General features: G+C 39.8%; 1 protein-coding gene across 1 annotated transcript; it reads left to right on the forward strand.

Moving 5' to 3' along the window:
- Window positions 1-682: 682 nt before the first annotated feature.
- LOC124639390 (cytochrome b5-like) lies at window positions 683-18186 on the forward strand. Its single transcript, XM_047176731.1, has 4 exons — window positions 683-1010; window positions 14300-14388; window positions 14935-15045; window positions 17048-18186. The coding sequence occupies exons 1-4, from the start codon at window positions 894-896 to the stop codon at window positions 17121-17123; spliced, it is 393 nt and encodes a 130-aa protein (XP_047032687.1). The 5' UTR covers window positions 683-893; the 3' UTR covers window positions 17124-18186.
- The last annotated feature ends 96 nt before the right edge of the window (window positions 18187-18282 follow it).

Consider the following 18282-nt stretch of genomic DNA (forward strand, 5'->3'; position numbering starts at 1 on the left):
CAAGATCATCCACCAGCAGCTTGCTCTGCAATCATCTGCAATACAATCTTGAAGACCTTGAGGTACCGTACTACAAGTATGCGCCCGACTCAGTTCTCGAAAAGGACCATATCACGTTGTACTGGGATCGATCAATCATCACTGACAGGACTATTGTAGCCAATAAAGTGGTGATAGATCGATTAGCGCGCCGCGCGATGATAGTCGATGTCGCCGTTCCGCATGACGAGAACCTCGTGAAAGCTAAAAAAGAGAAACAAATAAAGTATCTCGACTTAGCGCACGAGGTTGTCGCCATGTGCAATGTCGACACGGCTGTTATTGTGCCGATTGTCGTTACGGCCAATGGTCTAATAGCCAAGAGCCTCGAACAACACCTGATGAGGCTCTCGTTAGGCGGCTGGATCAAGGGACTAATTCAGAAGGCAGGATAGATACGGCGCGTATTGTGAGGAAGTTTCTGTCTCTGGGACCCTAACCACCGGTACCTTGGACCCTGTGCCCGATATCGGTGGCAACCTATTTTTATATTTAATATTTAAAAATGTAATTAAAATGTTTAACAATAAATAAAATAAAAACAAACGTGCGTGGTTTTCGTACCTCTACCCTCCATATTCTTATTTAATGACAATGACATAACATAGAATGAATGAAATTGAGATTATACTCTTCCGTTCATTCGTGACTTTATAAAAAATATATTAATCAAATCACCCGTTTCGGTCGTTGTTGCCCACTATTTAATGATTGTGGTGTTTGCGACGACACGTCGACACGGGCCAGAATTATCTCAAGGCATTGTGGTTATCAGGTGTTATTATATAGCGTGGTGGCACCGGCACAAGTAGTTTCTTCTGCACTCCATACAGCGAAGTTTTACGGAGCACACGATGGAAGACCAGCCAAAGTTGTTCACGCGTGAGGAGTTGAAGTCTCGTTGCACGCGCAATGACGCCGTGCTTATAATTCACAACGAAGTATACGACGTCACCAGCTTCCTCGCAGAGGTCAGTCGAATTTTTTTACACCACTTAAATTTCAATTACAATTTAAATATTGTTTAGAACCGTCCTTTAATGTCCTTTCAAGAACTAGTTTGACTCTATTAAGATAACAGACAGAAAAGTAATTAAACATGCAATAGATATTAAGTTATGCTCTGAGAGAAGACTCCTAAGTCTAATCTTTTGTGTACGCTTCCTGGTCTACATGGAACTCTTAGATTCCAATTTGTATCAGTTTCACCAGCGGCGGCCCTAGCCATTGCGAGGCTACGTGCGGCAGGTCTATGCGAGGCCCTTTGTCCTACGTGAAAAGTATGTGTTGCGAAAGTAAGCTGGTGTTTTGATTTAGCTAAACGTCATGTTTGAGGAAAAATGCTCAAGTTAAACAAATTAATAAAATTTAATTTTACTACAGTTTATATTTAAAGAATCACAAAATTATCAAATATTAAAATGATCTGATGCTTGCGACTTCTCTTAAGACTAAAATCTTTAATTAAAGCAGAATAATGGAATGTATGTGCAACGTCATTTTCGATCGAAAGAATAGCAAGGGCTGAAAGTCGATCTTGTGTCATCGAATTCCTTAAACATGTTTTAATAATTTTAAGCCTCGAAAAACTGCTTTTTCGATATGAATATTTTATTATTCGAATTCTCAAGACTATTTCGGTAGTGGGATAAATTTCAGTTAAATTATTTTCTAATATATATTTCAGCACCGAGATAATATTCAGCTCTTCGTATAACTAATTCAGGGCCGTCTCTAGCTCATGTAGCGTTCGGGTGCAATCATGACAAAAGCGCCCCCTATGTATTGAAAGATTGTGACTTGAGTAGTTCGAACGTCGTAAATAAGAAGGTTCATACGGAAACTAGGAGTTGTTTTCTTGTTAATAAAAGGACTTAAAAGCGGCGCTACCGTCTAGGTTCAGTTAAAAAAGGATCGATGAAAAAATAAATCAAGTAAAATTTAGAACTTTGGGTCACTAAAGCACCTAAACTTGTATAATAAACAACAGTGCAAGGTGAAGTCGCGAGCGTAGCGAGCGCGAAAATTTTGAGGTTTGGGTCACTGAAACACCTAAACTTGTATAACAAACAGCAGCGGAAGGTGAAGCCGCGAGCGTAGCGAGCGCGAAAATTTTGAGGTTTGGGTCACTGAAACACCTAAACTTGTATAACAAACAGCAGCGGAAGGTGAAGCCGCGAGCGTAGCGAGCGCGAAAATTTTGATGTTTGGGTCACTGAAACACCTAAACTTGTATAAGAAACAACAGTGGAAGGTGAAGTCGCGTGCGTAGCGAGCGCGAAAATCGTAGTTTTGGGACATAAAACTACTCTAATCAAGTTAGAAGGAAAGGTACTGCGAAGTGAACAGTCGCGAGCGTAGCGAGCGCGAATTTTTTAAATTGTTTGTTTAAGGACTCTCAAATTAAACTCGGAATTAAGCACAAATAAAAAGAATTCGTGACTGGATCGAGAGCCAGTGGTTTTTGTTACTTTGGTGCCAACTTTTTGTTAAATTGAGGACTCAAAAAGTAAACGCAGAATGAATTAGAAGTAAAGAAAAAATGCACATTTTTTTTCTTGGACCAGATTTATATTTTTTTATAATATTTTTTTTTATATTAGTGTGGGTTGTAGCGCGAGGCCCCCCCAAGCGCGAGGCCCTGTGCGATGGCACAGTTCGCACACCCCTAGGGCCGCCACTGAGTTTCACTTAATCTTAGAGGGTCATATTAGTCAGAAGTAATTGGCATAAAATCCAGGTCAGTGGGTTGTCTTAGGAGCCAAAAAGCAAGATACAATAATGCACCTATTGTAATATAAATGAAAGTCCTTGATCTTGGGTTACTTGAGTTTTATTTCACAACACACATTCACACAGTTACATAGTCGACCCATACCAAAGATATGGAAAAAGACAGATGACAGATCATAGCGGAAGTTATTATATTAGTGACGTACTAATTAGTATTACTAATTAGTGATGTTACAACATCCCCCCTGTTAAGTTTAAATTAACCCTTGACAAACAATAGACTTAAGACTATGGACTGACTTGACAAAAATTGACTTTATTATACATAGTTATGATAGACAAAGGTTTTTACTTAATTATGACTTAATTTAGATTACAATTATATACTTAATCTATTTCTTCTATTAGCCTACGAGAAGGCTTTACAAATCGACCTGAACGTGTGACAATTTGACTACTTGAGGATTGAGATGAGAGTTCTTGAGGTCCAGCCTTCTGACTGTCACCATCCTCTCTCCCCTGCGACGATGACAACGACGACGACGAGTTGGATAGCATAGGAGAGTACTTATGCCTTAAGTGAATTCTATTTCTCCTATACCTAACTCCATTGACATCCTCAATGACATATGACCTATTATTTGCCAGCCTTTGCTTGACAATGGCATGTTCCCAATTATAATTTGGTTTTCTTTTAAAGTAGACATGATCATTAGGATACAACAATGACAAAGGCTTAGAATTTCTATTATAATATTTTGACTTATTGACATTATTCTTGTTTACACATTCTTTGTAATCTTTAAATTTTACAACCTTTGGTTTTAATTTTTTATATGACTTTGGAACATTATCTCTTAAATTCCTAGACATTAACAGTTGTGCTGGGGATGGTAAATTATTTTTAGGTGTATTTCTATATTGTAATAAGGCTATATAAGGATCAGACGAATTTTCTTTACATTTTTTCAACATATTTTTTACAATTTTGACTGAACTTTCTGCTTGACCATTCGACTGTGCATGATATGGGCTAGTAATAATATGTTCTATGTCCCATTCATGTAAAAAATTCTTGAATTCTAAAGATTGGAAAGGAGGTCCACCGTCAGACACTAATGACAAAGGTATACCATGACGGGCAAAAATAGACTTTAAATGTGTAATTACACTTTTGGCTGTACTATTTTTATTTAACAAAGCTATCTCTATGTATTTAGAATAATAATCTGTAACAATTAAATAAGAAAGGTTATCAATATACATTAAATCAATACCAACTTGTTGCCATGGATACTTATTAATCTCAAAATTTTGTAATGGTTCTTTTTGGTTACAAGGTTTGAATTTCGCACATATAAGACATTGTTCTACTAAATTTTTGATATCACCTGACATGTTTGGCCAATATAAAGAATCTCTAGCTAATTTAAGACATTTGTTTATACCTTGGTGACCTTCATGAATTTTATCCAACATTTCCTTATACATAGACTGTGGTACTATCAATTTTGAACCTTTGAACAACAAATCTTTTACGACATGAATTTCAGCTTGTATATTCCAATATGGTTTGACTAATTGACTGACTTTACTTTTACTTTTTGGCCAACCTTCATAATAATATTTCTTTAACAATTGCAAACTTTCATCTTTATTAGTATGTTGTGACAATTTTGTGCTGTAGTCTTTAGTGACTGCTAAATTTGAATACATTAAATTGACATGACAAGTTATTTCTGCCTCATTTTCTGGTATATAATAATCTTTTAAGGCAGCTCTAGACAAGGTATCAGATATAAACATTTGTTTACCTGGGACATGTATGACTTTCAAGTCATACTTTTGTAAAGTTAACATCATTCGCTGTAACCTAGCTGGTACATCATGTAATGGTTTATCAAATAAGTAGACTAATGGTTTATGATCTGTATGAACTGTGACTCTATGACCATATACATACTGATGAAATTTTTCACAACCAAATTGAATTGCAAGCAATTCTTTCTCAATTTGAGCATACCTAGACTGAGTTGTGGTTAATGTTTTTGAACTATAAGCAATGGGTTTATTATTTTGTAAAATGACTGCTCCCAATGCTGACTTAGACGAATCTACTGACAAGACTAATGGAATATTGGGGTTATAGTGAGCTAAAACCGGTGACTTTGTAATTTCATCTATTAAACTCTTAAGACATTTATTATGATTTTCATCCCAAGACCAGACTGCATCTTTTTTCAAAAGATTTCTTAAAATTTGAGTTTTTTCTGACAAATTGCTAATAAAGGGACCTAAATAATTGATCATACCTAATATTCTTTGCAATTCTTTGACATTTTGTGGTGTAGGCATATTGACAATTGCTTTTACTTTTTCTTGGTCAACCCTTGCACCATCTTTACTAAAGACATAACCTAAAAAACAGACTTCAGAAACTAGAAATTTACATTTGGACTTGTTAAATTTTAAATTAACTTGACGAGCTCTTTGCATTACTTTATGTAATCTCTCATTATGTATAGACTCACTTGGACCATAGACTAGAATGTCATCGATGAATATCAAGACTCCTTCTAAATCACCAAACAAATTCATCATAACTCTTTGAAATATTTCTGATGATGCATTTATGCCAAAAGGTAATCTTAAATATTTATATCTGCCAAATGGTGTTTGAAAGGTACATAAATTAGAACTATATTCATCTAATCTTAACATCCAAAAACCTGAAAATGCATCTAAATGAGAAAAACAAACAGCTCCTACTAATTGAGATCTTATCTCATCAATTGACTTTATTGGATAAATTTCCCTTATAATATTCTTATTCAAATTTCTAGGATCTAAACAAATTCGTAACTGACCTGAACTTTTGACCGTAATTACTATGCTATTCACCCATTCTGTAGGCTTAGTGACTTTTTCAATGACTTGCATGCTCTCCATGCGATCCAACTCCTCGCGTAGCTTTCCAAGCATCGCAAATGGTACTCTCCTGGGAGGATCCACGCATGGTACTGCATCAGGTTTGAGTTTCAGGTGACAGACAGGAGGTAGACAGCCAAGACCCTGAAAAACATCATTATATTGTGTTAGAATTTGTTGACAAAAATTTTGTTTAGATACTGAAAAAACTCTTTTAATTATTCCTAACCTTTCACAAGTAGGAAGACCTAGGACATTGGGACATACTAAGTTTGCGACTATGAACACTATATTTTCACTGACAGTGTTATTATTTAATATTAAATTGCATTTAATATTGACTTTTCCCATAATGGGTATTGACTTGCCACAAAATCCTGTGACATTTATGTGACATTTGACAAGTGACATTTGACTTTGTTGACGTTTTAAAGAATCAAAAGTTTGTTTTGACATTATGTTAAGATCAGCTCCTGAATCAATGATACAATTAAATTGTGAATGACCTACTTTAACATTTATGTTCCAAGACTGTTTACTATTGTTAATGTTATGTTTATGTTTTGACTCGACTGTATTGACCTGACTAAATGATGATGTGACTTGTTGACTGTGATATGGTGATGTGACTGTTGTGATTGTGTGAGGTGATTCCTCAGACATGTGTCTGTACTCATCATTAAGATACCCACTTTGACTATCACAACTTTTATTTGAATTATGACAATATGACTTGAGAATTGATTTCTCTGACTGGTGACTGCTTTCATCACCGAGGTACTTTTCAGACCTCTCAGACATGACACTATCACCATTATCATCATTGAAATATGACTTGAAAATTAATTTCTCAGACTGACAATATGAGTCTCGGTGAGATCTCTCAGGAATGACACCAATGTCATCACCGGAATCATTCCCTGACTGTGACTGACTATGTATGTGTGTAAATTGTGGTGGTGGAGACAAGTGGTGCAGTGAATGTGTGCTTGCTGACTTGACATGTTTATAGTGACTGTTATATGACTTTAAATGACAATTAGACTTATGACTTTGACTGGAGCTATGACTATTCAAAATTCCAAAAAAATAATCTTGATTTTTTTTTTGACTATGACTTTAATTAAACGACTCTAAATGACTGATATTTTTATTTTTGAAGCAATATTTAGCAAAATGACCAAATGATTTACATGACCTGCATTTGACTCCTTGCGCTGGGCACTTGTAGCGGTGAGATTGCCCACAGCGGCTACACGGCCTCGAGCGCCTTTCAGGGTTGGGAGACTTCCCTGCGCCAGAACCCTGCTGACCGACTGGTGAAGCTCGCTGTCGACGATCCCCTCGACTACGGCTCCTCCTACGTAGATGCATGACATTTTCTGACTTTTCAACGTTGGAACTACTGACAATTTTTTCAGCATCCTGCTGTGCGACGATCAGTGTTGTTGCCAGTTCTCGCATCTTCTGATATGTCAGATCAGGTTCCTGGAGTAGTCTCTGACGTACATGTGCTAAATCCATATGCAGATTTGCAATGAAAATATCCCTGATGAGCGATTCCCTGAGTGTTCCAAATTCACAATCTTGGCTTTTGTTCTCCAGATCTGCTAGGAATCCTTCGATCGACTCGGATTTCTGTTGCTTTCTGGTGAAGAACATGTGACGGCACATGGTTATGTTCCTTCTGGGCTCAAAAAAATTCTGAAATTTGGACTTGACTTCGGCAAGCGTGGTCTTCTCAATGGTGAGGTTGAAAGTATTGAATATATTTAAGCCCTTTTCACCTATGAGATGTAACAAGATAGCTATCTTACGCTTTTCGGGTGCCTTATCCAAACCCGTGGCCAATAGATACAGCTCCAACTGCTGCCACCAGCGTTTCCACGCCTCCGCATTATTATTTGTGGAATCTGACGAAATTTGCAGTGATTTTATTTTGCTGTTAAGGCCTTGGACGCCATTATGGTCGCCCACGCCGCATGGCTCGGAACTCGACTGGTCCATTTTCGCGACCGACTGTCTTCCAGACTTCGACTTTTTTGACTTGAGTTCTTCTTGACTTCTGACACCATGTAATATAAATGAAAGTCCTTGATCTTGGGTTACTTGAGTTTTATTTCACAACACACATTCACACAGTTACATAGTCGACCCATACCAAAGATATGGAAAAAGACAGATGACAGATCATAGCGGAAGTTATTATATTAGTGACGTACTAATTAGTATTACTAATTAGTGATGTTACAACACCTATGAGACCCAATCTGCCTCTGACTCAATGTTATGATGTCAGACTGGTTCATCACCACAACACAAAAATTGATGGATTTGATAATAACAAGCTAGTGAGACTATACTGTAGAGGAGAATTTTTAAAAGTAATAGAATTTCTCAGCTCAGGGATATTGGTGTTAATGGCGTTGCTGTCGCCATTTTATGCGTGCCTTTATTCCCAAGAGTCAGGGAGCGTGTGCTGGTCAGTATTATTATTACTTACGTTTTTTATTCCCGGGGGAACTTGTTCCCGTACTTGGATAAAATATAGCCTATGTTGCTCAGGATCATCAGGGCGACCGGTCACCGTGATTACGTACATACTACATAACTCTTTAAGATACGTTTTGGAAACAAGCTAGCGACTTGTCTGTACCTTGTCGTTATCAGTATGGAGGACCAACACGCAATAAATCACGCTTGTTGTCGGAGCCCCTAATACATTTATTTAGTTTAGTTTTCAATATCTGTAAACGGCAATAGAAATTACAAAGTGTAGACAAAGGAGATCATTCAAGTGTCGAACATTTTGTACCCAAAAATGAAAGTGCCGGCCAGAAGAAAAAAATTGTAGATTCTTATAGAGAATAATGCCCTGAAGATTTTTTACTATTACAAGAATTGTCTATAATTAACCCCCAGGCTACTATTTGACTTTGAAAATACCAAAAAATCCCACAATGTTTGGTGCATTACATTACGGCCATTAACTGGAGAAGCCAGCCGCTGCCTTCAAACGACTCCTGCCCGACCTGGGAAGTCATCAAATGACCCCCCTCTCGTTATGGGGAAGTCTGACTCTTACTGACTAAAACCCATCATGGGGAAACCAGGGCCGCGATAATCCTTTCGAAGAATCCCGCAGCCTCGATAGGCCTTGTCCCCGTAAAAATATCGTAGGATTCTTGTCGAGGATGCCTTGAAGATTTTTTACTATTATAAGGAACGTCTTCGGCTAACCCTCAGACTGCTATTTGAGTTTAAAGTGTGAGAACCGTGAATAAAAAATCTATACTTGAATGTTACGGCAAATAACGTCCACAGTATTTTTTAACTAATCGAACCTCTACCATATACCCCCCCCTCCCCTCCTGCTACACCGAGGGGACTTACTGATTTAAACCCATCATGTTTCTTCTGATAATGTACCAGGGCCGCGGTAACTCTTGCGAACTATCTCGCAGCCCTGGCAGGTTCTGACCCTGGTGGGTCCCACTCTCACGAGGGGGGACGCTGTGTCTCGGGGGGATGTCGTCTTGGCGGTGTCTCTTGACATCTCTTGCCTATCTGTCGGATAGGTCCGGTCTCAGGTCGGTGTTTCGCAGGGATCGGTTCTGGGGCCGCTCCTGTGGAACATCGGCTACGACTGGGTGCTGCGCGCCGACCTCCCTAGCGGCGTCAGCGTGGTGTACTACGCTGACGACACGCTGGTACTGGCACAGGGGAGGTCGCACCAGGAGGCGGCCGACCGGCCGACCGGCTCACATACCGCATGACGCAGGTCCTCACCGGACACGGTTGTTTCGGGAGGTACCTGCATCGAATCGGTCGTGAGGAGGCGCCTGGGTGTCACCACTGTGCGGATAGCCCCGAGGACACGGTGGACCACATAGTCCAGGAGTGCCCTGCGTAGGAAGGGCACCGCCGGGTCCTCGTAGAGGCTTTAGGCGGCGGCGACCTCTCGCGTCCGGCCCTGGTTCAGGCCATGGTCCGGGGCGAGAGGGAATGGAATGCCGTCGCCTCCTTCTGCGAAGCGGTCATGCTCGAGAAGGAGGGGGCGAAACGCCAGAGTGTTCGCACCTCTCATTCCGACCGCCACGCCAGGTAGACACCACGGGCGCCGGGTGTCGCGAGATGACTCCCGGCCACCGTAGGCGTGGGTCTGTGGGCGGTTAGTTCGGGTGGCTCATCGTCCCTCTGCTTAGACGACAGACCCGTGTCGACGGCGCGCGTTGTTCCACGCGCTCCTCAAAGAGATGTCAGCAACCCCAGCGGGGCCCAGTAGGGCCAAGGCCTGCCGGGGCTGCGGGTTGTTCGAAAGAGATGCCGCGGCCCTGGCACGTAAAAGGCCTACGACGGAACACGATGGTTTTTAGTCAGTAAGAGTCTGACATTCCCTCGCCGCTGCTAACCCACAGCGGGAGGGGTCATTTGATGATTCTTGACGTCATTAAAAAAAAGGCATCCCATTCCCCCTTGCCCCTATAGAATTTCGAGTGGATTATCGCGGCCCTGGTTTCCCCATGATGGGTTTTAGTCAGTAAGAGTCAGACTTTCCCATAACGAGAGGGGGGTTATTTGATGACTTCCCAGGTCGGGCAGGAGTCGTTTGAAGGCAGCGGCTGGCTTCTCCAGTTAATGGCCGTAATGTAATGCACCAAACATTGTGGGATTTTTTGGTATTTTCAAAGTCAAATAGCAGCCTGGGGGTTAATTGTAGACAATTCTTGTAATAGTAAAAAATCTTCAGGGCATTATTCTCTACAAGAATCCACTATTTTTTTCTTCTGGCCGGCACTTTCAGTTTTGGGTACGAAATGAATGTTGTCCTTTGCCGCCTTGTCCTTTTATGCCCAAAAGGATAAGGCGGCAAGTATACTGCTGGTATATGGCTGGGTTATCGTTATAGTTAAATGGTGCAAGAAACCCTAATTCGTAAGGCCCCGTTTATAAACTTTTCTATAGTTATTTACTAATACTATATCTATGAAGAAGAAAATGATTTTGTTTGTTTCCTAAGGCGCCAAAAACTGAACGGATTAACTAATATGAAAAAAAAAAATGACTGCTGGCAAGCTACAATATAAATAATGTCGGGACACCTTTTCACACACGGTTGGTTAGCCCCATGGTAAGTTATTAATTAACTTGTGTTATGGGTGCTAACACAACTGATAAACTACAAATACATATTTATAAATACATATTGTAACACCCAGAACAAGACCAACAAGCATGCTCATCACACACATGTCGACCGAACCGGGGACCTCAGATTCGGCAGTCCGGCTTGGTGACCATTGCGCCACAGAGGTCGTCAATATGCATGACATTAGGCTATTTATCCGGGGATACGGGAAATAGTTTCATGGGAGACGGAATGATACCAGCTGTTTGCCGCGGCTGTCCGCGGCAAACAGCTGGTATCATTACATATACTAATACAATATATTTCAATTTATACTCCCCGCCTATAGCCGGGAATGTTGATTATGTGATTCTCGTCGTCATGAAGCGTTGGAATTTCTCATTTTGTGGCGCAAACGGAATGCGGAGCCGAGGGTCGAGAGCTCTCTTACAGTGACCTACATACATAATAGACTTTATCTGCTCGTTTGACTGGGAGATTACGATATGCGAGCGACACAGCGTTCCTATCACATCATACTGAGCTTTCCACATTAATGGAGAGTGGGAATCCTTCTGCAGGGTTAGACGGCGACGTAGAAGTTAAAAATGTCAGGGTATGGATTCCATACGTGGATCTGCGGGCGGTGAGTTTCGAATGGCCCATCGTCATTCTGTGGCCTGGCAGACGACAGGCCCATGTCGGCGCTGCGCATCGTGCCATGCGCTTGTGGGGCCCGCTAGGGCCAAAGCCTGTCGGGGCCGCGGGATTGTTTGAAAGAGCTATCGGCACCCTGGTACATAAAGGGCTTAAGTAGTACTTTTAGTCATTAAAGTGTGATACTCGCGGACTCCATTACTATGCGTATTGCGAATAATTTATTAATGTAGGACATCATACGTAACGGCGGACCATAGTTGGTTCAAAATAAGAGTAATTACGTAATCTGTGACTGGTCCAGGTCCGGATAACCGTCAATTGGTAACCTGAACCAGGTCATTAATAAGCGATACTTAAACCTGTCTGTCAGCTTTGCTCGCAAATTAGCCCAGTGCGCTGTCTCCGGTGACATTGTGCTATCCGCTAAGCGAACTATTGCTAATCATACCTAAGTGAACGATAAAGTATTGCTTATCAGTTTTGTCACGAGACTAGTTCGAGTCGATTGCGTGTTTAATTATTCGATTTTGCACGCGACTTCGTCCTGTTTTCCGCGGTTTTATGAGGGTCTCGAGGAACTTCCTTTCAACGCACCGATAAAAACTTTCTACAAATAAATAAACTCGACTTAAATATAAAAATCGGTTTAGTCGCTCCCGAGTGGGTAAACCCACGCGAAAATACTCAATATCTTAACTTTTATCTCTTTGTTTCCACGGAAACGTTCTCGTTTCTCGTTATTATAAAAATTATACGAATTATGTATATTCAAATGAAATATTAAGCGTAAGTACTAGGTCATTCTTCATGAAATTATAATTTTGTTAATGTATTAAATATACATACATATGAATAAAAAAGCTAGGTTAAAATGAAATGAATAATGATAAAATCTTTCATATTAATGCAGTGCGATAAATACTCCATGCTCGCTCGATAGATGGTGTTGTCCTGGTCTAAGTCGCGCTATGGTTTGGTTACATAGCTTAGTATAAGTAGTACTTAAAAAAAAAATGTCATGTGATAGCGCCATTTACCTCTGAAATAAATCTCTTTTATTCTAAAAGATATTCGATTCAAATATTCGACAATTTCGAAAAGTGTTTTAGTTTATTAAAAAAAAAATGGTTTACGTGCTACTTTAGGTGTATATATTTAGAGAAGAAAGAGACCTACAAAAAATAAATTAGATCCCACCAAAAACATTAAATGTTAAAAAAAGCCAATCCTCTACGCAATTCCTCCACCGTAAAAAGTTTTGAGATCGCGTAGAAGCCATGTCCTGTTCAACTTTATTTGTAATAATAAATCAATATTTTGTGACTATATCAATAGTTTTGTTCACATTACAAATAAAGTTGAACAGGACTTGGCTTCTATGCGATCTCAAAACTTTTTACGGTGGAGCAATTGCGTAGAGGATTGGCTTTTTTTACATTTAATGTTTTTGGTGGGATTCACATTTGTGATTATGGTTTTATTTAGGTACAGGCAAATATAATCGCAATCCGTTCAGATGTTTAACCGAACAATCTAACACGTACCTCTTGTTTCAGTAGGTAACAAGCGACTCGCTATGAACGAAACCTTGGTGAAAACCGCATGAAAAACCTTTTCATATGTAGATAGATAGAGATCATACAGTAGAAGAAGTCAAAACTTAACCAAAATATGGAATATCGGATGTTTATACTACGTATAGGTATACCAGCGTCGACGATAAACACCGGTCTATTAATAAAATATTTAATTATTAAGTATTTAATAAGTAATTTTATATTACTTGACAATAAATATTCTCGCAGTGGAACTTTGCACCCTCTTTGTGTGAGTCTCACAATACGTTTATAATTGACGTGGCTTTATGTATATTTAGTTGTGTAGTTATCAGTCGAATGATCTCTCTCCTCTTTAACTTATGGCCCTGACTTTATAGGTACTTAGAGTTTGCCTGTACGATACAGCAAACAAGGTTATGTTATTTTTACACACATACAGCTCGTGACTAAGTGACGGCCTTACGGTGGGTCCATGGAGACTATCAATGTATGAAGTTTCTCCGTGTCTCAGAGTACACGATTAATGGGTCCCGTCTGAGATATGAATAACATTTGGAAGTAGTTACGAGTAGTCAGGGGCCAGAAAGTTTGACAACCCGGCTTTCAAACTATCCAGGCAAACCAGTACCCCATCAGGCCTATTGAACTTCTTCTACCCAACTAGATAGAAAACGCAGCTCAGCTGAATCAACTGGAACACTGGAAGCTGATCCCAACACTGTTTTGAAAAAGACTAGGCAGATGATGACTTACATAGACTACTAATAAAATAAATACTTGAAATAAAACTTTTTCTAGTATTGTGATAGTAGTATTCAATATAAATTAATTAATAGATACTCTTTTACATTTAGGAAATTAGATTAAATGACATTGCGGTCATCACCTCATTACCTAAAACCTCATTACTTTATTTGACTTACTGAGTTCAATGCATTGGTCCAACACGTGGTGTACCTATCCTAATGGAAGTTCTTTAGCAGTAATGGATTAAAATGCTCAAATCGGTTTGTCTGTTTTGTTTAAAATAAAATAAGTACGAGTAGCCAGAGATTTTTTGGATTAAATTCCATATCTAACGGTACAGTTCAAGACACTGCAAAAAATCTCAACAAAAATCTATCTTCTTTCTTTTTACCTGTCTGTTTCCGCGCAAGAGATAGAACTGCTTGAGTTTCTAGGAGGAATGCGGGAAGATATTTCTTTAGAAATAAGCTACCTTTGTAATTTATTTCTTTGGTTTTGTTCCCAGCACCCCGGAGGCGAAGAAGTGCTGCTAGAGAAAGGTGGCCAAGATGCAACGGAGCCTTTCGAAGACGTCAGCCACAGCTCCGATGCCAGGTATGTCCCTTGCTACGTTTAGCTAGTTTGTGTATAGGATGACTAAACATAGTATCACAGAGGAAAGAAAACGAGTGGAAGTGCCCTTAAAGCTCAAGTGCGGGAACCGTGATCGCCATTAATGGCAAAGGTATATGTCTATCGGAGCCGAACGCGCCGTAAGAAATTGTTTAGGTTTCATGCAATTTCATATAAAGAATTATGAAATTCGTTTGGTGCGTTCGATTCTAATAGATGATCTTTGGCAAAACACAAAACAAAATTCTAATTTATTAACACTTTTTTTAACGACGTCAAAAATCATCAAATGTCCCCTCCCGCTGTGGGTTAGCAGCGGTGAGGGAGTGTCAGACTCTTACTGATTAAAAACCGTCGTGTTCCGTCGTAGGCCTTTACTGTACTAGGGCCCGACTCTTTCGAGCAATCCCGCAGCCCCGGCAGAATTTACATACATACTTCTTTCTTTATTACGTGTGTGTACAAAAATCGGAAATAGATAAATACATGTGTACCTGCAAATATGTAAGTAACTTGTTGTGTTAACAGATCCCTGATGAAGAAGTACAAGATCGGCGAGTTGGTGGAGGCGGACCGAGTGCAGAGCAAGAACGCTTTCGCGCCGCAGTGGAGCAACGACCAGCCGCAGGAGCAGGGCAAGTGCGTAATCGCGTAGTTCCTCCCAACACCGACATACATCTGCGATGCACTCTCTAACTCACCCGTCCCCAGTTATCACAATTATAAACCAACACCCATATTAAAATCAGTGTTATCTTACATAATAAGTAGAAGCAGGGCAACAACTCGTGACAATAGTTAAAATAGATTTTTTTTCTTGGTTTGGTATAGGTATCACATCACTTAATAACTTATTAAGAGTAAGAAACAAAATGGAATGTAATCAAGGGCTTTTTAAAAACAATATCGAAATATTGTGCAATTCAATTGTTCGTCTAGGGAGCACCTTAGTAAGGACCAGTTCTGCAATCATATGCAGTTAGGATCATTCAATTACTATTTTTATTCGGATTCCTAGTGTTTCCGAAAGTTGTTGCGCTGGTGGAACTTTCCATCTTCAACTATTTTTTTCCTCATTTGAATTAAGTACATCGGGTATCTAAATAGACCTTATCTTCTTACAACTATAGTTGAGTATAGACTACAACATTTTCTGGAGCATTTCTGTGCAATGTAACATTCTTGCGAATGATACAATATAGAAAAAAGCTCGGTTTCCAAAGCATTTCCAAGAAATGTAACGTTCTTGCGAATGCTCGGCATTATGTTACGGTTAAATGCTCACAGCGAGTGTGCATTTACCAACATATCGTTGTACCTTGCGTTCATTCTTTTTTGAAATGTTGGACCTACAAGTTGCGTGTGCTGCGATTAGCGTCGTGGCTCGACGAATATACTCGTTGGTTTGTAAGAAAAAAACGGTTGTCTGTAAAGTCGGTTTACTGACGATAGTCGAACGTGACAACGTCATAAGAAATTGATCGTCAGATGTCGAACGCTGCCGAAAGCGGAGGCCGATCGTGCCTCTTTGTCACTCGTTGCGTGCTCTCGCTTGCACTTCAAGCCTTAAACGGAACGCCTCAGAGCGAGGTAACGCCGCATGAATCATGTTTTTTCGTGCGTGCAGCCGGCTCTATCGATATATAAGACGTTGTCACGTCAAAAGGGCGAGCGTGCTCGACGTTTAGTTCGTAAAAGGATGATACACAAGAACATATTATGGAGCGGCTCGTTGTTTTCATACAAGTAAATGTTGTAGTCTATACTCACCTTATAGATAAATAGGCCATATTTCATCGCGGTTAAGTATCATATTATCATCATTGCAATTTAAAATGATTCTCATAATTTTTCCCATGTAATGCTCGAATCCAAACAGTGAAAATACTGACGAGGGACTCTTTAGTGTTCTATTGGCTGATTCCACTTAGCCGTCCACGCACTATGCACATGGCTCTGTGTAAAGTAATGATAAAGCACATCGCTCACCTATCGTACTTGACATGCCACTTATTAACGATTGTGATACAATGATCTGTAAATGCTTTCCTATAGGGTAGATATGAATTATATTGTTATTGTTTTTAGATTGTACATCTAAAAAAATATACATATATTATTAGAACTTATTGGTTGCTAAGCGAGATCTCTAATAGATTCCAGTAGTTGTAGACAACTGCTTGTTATAATTATTGCACAACATTATTTTATTTAGATTTGTAAGAATATACATATTTAACGAAGGCGTTTGGTCTCGTTTTGCGGTGCTTTGTCTTATTATTATAGAAATGCTAACAACTTGTATTGTGACTATTTTATTATTGCCTAATAAAGTGCATAACATCACATTCGCCTCATTATTTACAACTTTCCTCTACCATCCTTCTCATTTATGCTTTTAGTTACACAGACCCATGTGCTTATTTATTTTTGATTCCTTTAGTAGTTCTTTCGATATTCAGTGAATAAAACACTTGTCACATATTAAAAAGTATATTTAGATACCTACGTTGAAGAGCAGAATCATAACGGTAGTTGTACCTGGTGGGTCTAGAGTGAGTGTGTAAGTTCGCCTGGCACCAGGGAGGTGTGGGCGCGGGGCTCGGAGCGTAATGTATGAGCGAGTTGTTGGTGTCTGCAGCACGTGGACGTCGTGGCTGACGCCGCTGCTGCTGGGCGTGGCCGCCACCATCCTGTACCGGTACCTGTTCGCGTAGTGCGCCGCCGCTTCGCCACGCACGCGCCGCAACCTCCACCGTCGCACTTCAACTCGACTACATCTACATGGGTAAATACTGTGTCCATTCACCATCGTGGCTCAAGCTCTTTATACAGCTCTATAGCAAGGCGAGTAAGTTTTATAAATAAGCACCCAAAGGTTCAGGGAGGTGAACAGTGGACCGCAGACTGAATAGATAGGTCAATTACTGAGTGCGTGGCCTTTTAGCAGCCTTGTGCGCCGCAGTTGGCCTGGTGTTGCGTATATTATGCCCAACTAAAATTATATTATTAGGCGTCAACGCAATACTTGGTTCAACATTCAACGGCTAGCTATCGATTACTGTGTTTAGAAAAAGGTGCCAGTAGCTATAAAAAATATTTAATGTGTGTGAGAGATAATAGTTCATCCGCAACATTGTAACTGCTTGTAAAATATTTTTAGGCTTTTGAATCGCTACTTTGAACAAAAGCAAATATATTTATTAGATGTAAAAACTTTATCTTTGGCAGTCGTTACGGGTAATCAGAAATTTGACAAGCAGTCTTGCCTAGAAACTAACAGGATTGGGTTGCCCGAGTAACTGGGTTAAGGAGGTCAGATAGGCAGTCACTCCATGTAAAAAATTGGCACCCAGCTGCATTCGGTTAGCCAGGAAGCCGACCCTAACACAGTTGGGAAAAGGCTAGGCAGATGATCATGATGAGATATACAAGCTTTGTGAAAATAAAAGGAGAATATTTTTAGCTAACCATTAGCTACAGTCAGGTTTGAAGATGTTGACAAGCTTGCCGACTTGCTGCTATTGGCTGCGAGGTCGCGATAGCTACACATTGTCGCTACGCAGTTACTGCTTAGTTAAGGTGATAAGACTATATTAGATGAGTAAGCGAAAGATGTTTTCTTTTATATTTTTGTGTTTCGTGACAATATAATATTTCAGTACCTAATGTTACTTTGCAACCAGTTCAAAGTTCAAACATACAAAAGTAGGTATTTAATTGGGTATGATAAGATTGTTCTTGCACAATAGTGCACTGTTTTCTATGTAAAAGTAAATAGCACTATAGTCTGTTTTTTAATCTCGTAGACTAAATTGACACTTGCAAAATGTCAAACTTTCTAATAATTTTGCTAGCTCTGTGGTGCAGTGTTGT

The sequence above is a fragment of the Helicoverpa zea genome, chromosome 2, assembly GCF_022581195.2.
Source record: "Helicoverpa zea isolate HzStark_Cry1AcR chromosome 2, ilHelZeax1.1, whole genome shotgun sequence".
Lineage (NCBI taxonomy): Eukaryota > Metazoa > Arthropoda > Insecta > Lepidoptera > Noctuidae > Helicoverpa > Helicoverpa zea.

What these genes read in the sequence shown, in the direction of transcription:
- LOC124639390 (XM_047176731.1), top strand. Translation starts at nt 894, where the DNA reads ATGGAAGACCAGCCAAAGTTGTTCACGCGTGAGGAGTTGAAGTCTCGT. An exon ending in TCACCAGCTTCCTCGCAGAG is followed by an intron (nt 1,011 to 14,299) that starts GTCAGTCGAATT and finishes TTTTGTTCCCAG; the next exon opens with CACCCCGGAGGCGAAGAAGT. An exon ending in AGCCACAGCTCCGATGCCAG is followed by an intron (nt 14,389 to 14,934) that starts GTATGTCCCTTG and finishes TTGTGTTAACAG; the next exon opens with ATCCCTGATGAAGAAGTACA.